The sequence below is a fragment of the Amyelois transitella genome, chromosome 20 (assembly GCF_032362555.1).
Source record: "Amyelois transitella isolate CPQ chromosome 20, ilAmyTran1.1, whole genome shotgun sequence".
Classification (NCBI taxonomy): domain Eukaryota; kingdom Metazoa; phylum Arthropoda; class Insecta; order Lepidoptera; family Pyralidae; genus Amyelois; species Amyelois transitella.
In genome coordinates this window covers 365761-371890 of record NC_083523.1, presented here as the reverse complement: position 1 = coordinate 371890, position 6130 = coordinate 365761, and the positions used below count along the sequence as shown (strand labels likewise).

General features: G+C 37.5%; 1 protein-coding gene across 1 annotated transcript; it reads left to right on the top strand.

Annotated features, from left to right (window-relative positions):
- Positions 1-601: 601 nt before the first annotated feature.
- LOC132902946 (uncharacterized) lies at positions 602-5634 on the top strand. Its single transcript, XM_060949991.1, has 5 exons — positions 602-623; positions 2608-2748; positions 3653-3764; positions 4352-4509; positions 5438-5634. Exons 1-5 carry the CDS (start codon positions 602-604, stop codon positions 5632-5634), a joined length of 630 nt encoding a protein of 209 aa, XP_060805974.1.
- Positions 5635-6130: the final 496 nt, after the last annotated feature.

Here is a 6130-nt window from a genome sequence, read left to right as displayed (position 1 = left end):
GCGAAGATGGCACTAGTAATTGTTCCATGAATTAATTCCTTTCCAATTTATTCTCAATTCTATCATTACGCTGAATAGCTAAACGTGGCCTATCACAGTCTTTTCAAGACTGTTGGCTCTGTCTACTTCGCAAGGGATATAGACATGATTATATGTATGTATAATATAATTTGGAATTGGAATTTAATGACTTTATTGTTCCAATAATCATAATCATTTATTCCTTGAACATGGTTACAATGTAATAAATAAGTAAATAAATATATACGGGATAAATTAAACAGATTGAGCTAGCCTCGAAGTAAGTTCGAGACTTGTGTCACGGGATACTAACTTAACGATACTATATTTTATAATAAATACTTATAATAGACAAACATCCGTTTTGCTTCAAGATTGTATTTTTTTTTATTAAATTTTATTTTTATTACAGTGTTTGTAAAGATGCAGGACCATCGTTGCAAGGATAGCAATTTCCACGGACGCCATTGGTTTTACATTTACAAAATATAATAAACGGAATAAAAAATATTTGTTAGTTTTTCTTCATTTAAATCCTTTCTGCAGATTATAAAAATTAATCAAGGTAGAGACTTAGAAAATGAGGATTCCTCCTGCGATTTGTAACTTGAATCTCAATTCGTGGTCTTTTAGTCTTAGGGAGACTTGGCTCTGTCTGTCGAGATCTTGTAAGGGGTGAAGATGTGATTTATGGATGTAGATTGAAAGAGATTACATTAGCCTAAAATTTTGCTGTTTTTATACAGGGTGTTTGGTATTTTTTTTTATTGATGCCGGGAACTACACGGCACTCCATCTCGTTCCCATTGATGTCGTTAAAGGCGACTAAAGGATAGGCTTATAAAATTGGGATTCTTCTTTTAGGCGACGGGCTAGCAGCCTGTGTCTATTTGAATCTCAATTATATCATAAAGCCAAATAGCTGAACGAGGCCTATCAGTCTCTTCAAGACTGTTGGCTCTGTCTACCCCGCAAGGGATATAGACGTGACTATATGTATGTATGTATGTCTGGTTATTCAAATAAATAAATAATCTACCCGATAATAAAAAATGATGTTCTTGTTTATCTCATCGAAAAGCCAATCAAAGTTAAATTACATTTCACTTCGATAGAAGTTTATTTGCTGTCAGACGAAACATTTTGTCCCAAAGATTTTCAATCAACGGTTCTCGAATTTCAAGCGTTCATTTTCTCGATGAATCAAATTGAGGCGATAACAAATCATTTCGTTTCGGAAACCAATGTTTGTCGACGCGGTATTATTTTGAATTAATTCAAATTTTTCATAACTGTGATGTGAAAGAAGATGAAGTTACAGGAATAGAAAAGGGTATGTTAAGATGGTTCGGTCATGTGGAGAGGATGAATGAAAGCAGGTTGACTAAGCGGATATACAAGGAGAGTGTGGAGGGAAAGGTCGGAGTGGGAAGACCTAGACGAACGTATCTTGATCAAATTAAGGACGACCTGGCAAAGGCTCAGGTCAAAAGTACCCGAAACCGCCGAGCTTGCATGAAGAGAGTTATGAATGTGGATGAAGCGAAGGAAGTAGGTATGCAGAGATCGTGGCGCGTGGAAAGATGTAGTATCTGCCTACCTCTCCGGGAAGAAGGCGTGACTTTATTTATGAATGTTCATAACTGATGACAGGGCTTATGGTCATATAAGTGTCAAATAATGGATTAAGACTGTTTATGTAGGCTGGTAAAGGTACCTTAAAGTATGTTTTAAGATCAAGAGCGCATTTTCATAATCGTTTCAGCTAAAGTATACAAGAAATAAATTTCATCTTCTAAAGCATAAAAATAAAATATAAATAAAGCCTAAAAGTCGAATAAAAACATCAATTTCCTGAAAAAAAAAATTAAAATAATTTTACATACATATAATCACGTCTATTCCGATTCCAATAATGACAGGTTGCTAGCCCATCGCCTAAAAGAAGAATCCCAAGTTTGTAAGCCTATCCCTTAGTCGTTTTTTATGACATCCATGGGAATGAGACATAGTGGTCCAATTTTTTTAATTGGTGCCGGGAACCACACGACATAAAATAATTTTACTAACAAAAATATTGAAATCTGTGTTGAATGTAATAAATGTTAAGACATCGTAAAACGGAAATAAAATATGGAATCGAAAATGCATAACACTCAAATATTAGTGAAACTGTTTTAGAAAGAAATAAAATGTGATTGACATTTCTAGTGTTGATAAAATGGTCGAACTGAGATTTTGCATTGTGTTACTATTAGTTTGTAAGTATTACGAGCATACATACAAACGTATGATTACGTCTATATCCCTTGCGGGGTAGACAGAGCAAACAGTCTTGAAAAGACAGATAGGCCACGCTCAGCTGTATGCTTAGTGATAGAATTAAGATTCAAATAGTGACAGGTTGCTAGCCCATCGCCTAAAAAAGAATATCCCAAGTTTATAAGCCTATCCCTCAGTCGTGTTTTACAACATCCATAAGATAGAGATGGAGAGGTCCAATTCTTTTTTTTCTATTGGTGCCGGGAACCACACGGCACATTAATGTAACCATAACATTTATTTTAAAATCCCCTTTTTCCTCAGTCCACGATATATTAACCTTACAAGAGAACACCACTGGAAACATCATAAACAATGATCTAGATATAAAATTCAATAAGACACGAAGATCCAAAAAATCGTATAGATCCACTTCGTCATCTTCAGGCAGTAAACAAGTTAAAAGTAAGTAACACAGAAGTAAGAATTAACTGGTATTTATTGTTTGGTTTATTTATTTGCTCTGACAGAGAAGAAAACTTATGAGAATTAAAATAAATAGGGAGCACCCGCGACGTAAATCGAACAAGATTCAAAAATTTTATTCATTACTAGCTGTTGCCCGCGACTTCGTCCGCGTGAATTTCGAATTTTTCCGCGCAACCTTATTTGCAGGCAAAAAATTGTTATCGTCATTGCATGAACTCAAGGCATGAGGCCTTGAGTTCATGCAAATGACGATAACAATTTTTTTAGTGAACCGATTTTGATGAAACAAACTTTAAATGTTTTTCTGAGTTAAAGCAAAGCAATTGGTGAAAGTTTTGGGTAAATAGGTACAGTACTTTCGAAGATAAGCGTGATCATACATACAGACAGACAGACAGAGAGTTATGTCCCTCTATCCATTTCAGTAAAAAATACTAAATGTACAGACAAAATATTTTTACTGTTTTATTATATGTATCGATTATAGCACACTTCATATCACTTACTAATTGTCATCTTTTGTCAAATTAATTACTTATAGAACTAAGTTTATTGCCGCTTCCGAAGCGACAGTGAATAGATTTGGAAATAATTTTTTTTTTGCGCGTTCTCTACTCAGCCAATCTACTTGTTATTTCGCATATATATAATTAAGAGTCTGTAGGACAGGGCACAGTTCCGGTGGGATTTGCGGTAAACCTGTATTCTTTTGTAGGCGGCCCTTAATTGGTCGCTATTTACAGGCGGCGCTGGATTCGCGCGGGCGAAGATGCATGTAAAAGCTAGTTACGTTAGTGTTTTGTTCATTGTTTCATTTTTAAGGCAGCAAGGTTCAATGTTTCATTTTTAAGGCAGCAAGGTTCAATGTTTCATTTTTAAGGCAGCAAAGATTCTCAAAGCGGTGAGTCACTGGAACTGGACTCTATCACATCTTCATCACAATCCGGCGAGAAGAAGGACAGACCAAAGTCCAGTCTGGAGAGGAAGCGTTGGTGAGAATTACTTTATTCATCAACATGTTACGCAAGTGCCGTGTGGTTCCCGGCACCAATAAAACAAAAGAATAGGACCACTCCTTCTATTTCTCACGGATGTTGTAAAAGGCGACTAAGGGATAGGCTTTCAAACTTGGGATTCTTCTTTTAGGCGATGCATTAGCAACCTGTAACTATTTGAATCTCAATTCAATTATTAAGCCGAAAAGCTAAACGTGGCCTTTCAGTCTTCTTAAGACTGTTGGTTTTATTTACCCCGCAAGGGATATAGACGTGACTATATATATGTAAGTATGTTATACAAGTTCAGAGTGCTCAACGTAGAAGCGAATGGAAAAAAATTAAGAAGACTTACTTTAAAATGGTTAAGAATTTTTCAAATCGAACTAGTAGTTCCTGAGATTATCGCGTCCAAACAAACAAACAAACAAACAAACTCTCCAACTTTATAATATTAGTATAGATTTTCCTTTTTCCTTGTACAAGTGTTTCGTATTTCACATTCATGGGAAAAACATGAGTTAGTTCCAAAGTGCCCAAAACCACACGGAACGATGTTTTCACCATTTATTAATTTTGTGCAGGAGAAAATGGCATCGCAAATGCCACCCGTGTCCAGAAGATATGGCGATGAAGTGGAGGGACCCTGGGATCAAATGGATTTGCGGGGCGTACCAGAGAGCCAGGAGGAGTTTCAAGAGTCTGTGTATGATGCACTTCAGGAACTGCCAAGATGGGACTAGTATGTTCTTCTGTTTCTTGAGAAAACACCCCCAAATCTTCGGAAAGCAATGAGGGAAGGTATACAAGGAGAGTGTGGAGGGAAAGGTCGGAGTGGGAAGACCTAGGCGAACGTATCTTGATCAAATTAAGGACGTCCTGGTAAAGGGTCAGGTCAAAAGTACCCGAAACCGCCGAGCTTGCATGAAGAGAGTTAGGAATGTGGATGAAGCGAAGGAAGTATGCGGAGATCGTGGCAAGTGGAATGATGAAGTCTCTGTCTACCCCTCCGGGAAGAAGGCGTGATTTAATGTATGTATGTGTATCTTTGGAAGGTGAGAAATGGGATCCAAATAGTGACAGGCCATCGCCTAAAAGAGGAATCCCAAGTGTATTAGCTATTCCCATAGTCGCCTTTTATAACATCCATGGCAAAAATGTGAAGTTGTCTTTTCTAAAGTGCGGGTAACCGCCCGGCATAAAGACATTATTGCACGTATGTATAATATCTCAATTCTATCATTAAGCCTAACAGCTGCACGTGACCCATAAGTCTTTCAAGACTGCTGGCTCTGTCTATCCCGCAAGGGATATAGACGTGATTTTACGTATGTAAAATATCCAATAAAAGATTTTTCCTAGATCAAATATTAAAAATTCCCGGCACCAACATAAAAAAGAATAGGACCACTCCATCTCATTCCCCATGGATGTCGTAAGAGGCGACTAAGAGGTAGGCTTATAAACTTGGGATTCTTGTTTTAGCCGATGGGCTAGCAACCTGTTTAAGGTTTAACCTGTCACTATTTGAATCTCAATTCTATCATAAAGCCAAACAGCTGAACGTGGCCTACCACTCTGTTCAAGACTTTTCGCTCTGTCTACCAGAGACATAGACGTGACTATATGAATGATGAATGAACATATTAAAATCTTCACCTTCATTGCAGTGTTCACCAAGATAGCCGACCACCGTTGTAAGAACGACACACAAAACTCCAGCAAACCACACGGCGATCACTTCTTTTACGACTACAAGGTGCGCCTCTCAGGGGAATCCTCTAGAGACAGCCTCACCAGCTCCATCTCCAGTGATAGGGATGACAGCAAGGACATATACTCTTACGTCGACGATGTTGGAAATTAAAATAAGAATTCAATTTAATTTTTTTTATCAATTACTTACTAGCTGTCCTGGAAAACGTTGTTTTGTTATGTAATAATTTTTCGTTAAAAGAAATGTTAAGGGTGCACAACTCTTATCACTAAGCCGTATATAAAAAAAGGTGTTGTTGTCCGATTCTCAGACTGAGTAGGTAGTGATATGCTCACAAAATTTCATGAGAATTGGTCTAGCTGTTTCGGAGGAGTACGGGAACGAACATTGTGACACGAGAATCTTATATCTCAGAAGAGAGTCATGAATGTGGATGAAGTGAAAGAAGTATGCTGAAATCGTGGCAAGTGGAAAAATGTAGTCTCTGCCTACCACTCCGGAAAAAAGGCGTGATTGTACATGCAAACAAATATATCCCCTTAATTCAATCAGAGAGAAGAAATTAAACAGCTTGATCTAGCTATAGGGTTACACACATCCATCTTTTACGCAGTAGGTCACGGTGCCATGCTGCATGCTAGGAACA

Excerpts from the sequence above, each read along its gene's own strand:
- LOC132902946 (XM_060949991.1), top strand. The coding sequence starts at position 602 with ATGAGGATTCCTCCTGCGATTT. Across the intron at positions 624-2,607 it reads GAGGATTCCTCCTGCGATTT|TCCACGATATATTAACCTTA; the intron begins GTAACTTGAATC and ends CTTTTTCCTCAG. Across the intron at positions 3,765-4,351 it reads AGTCTGGAGAGGAAGCGTTG|GAGAAAATGGCATCGCAAAT; the intron begins GTGAGAATTACT and ends AATTTTGTGCAG.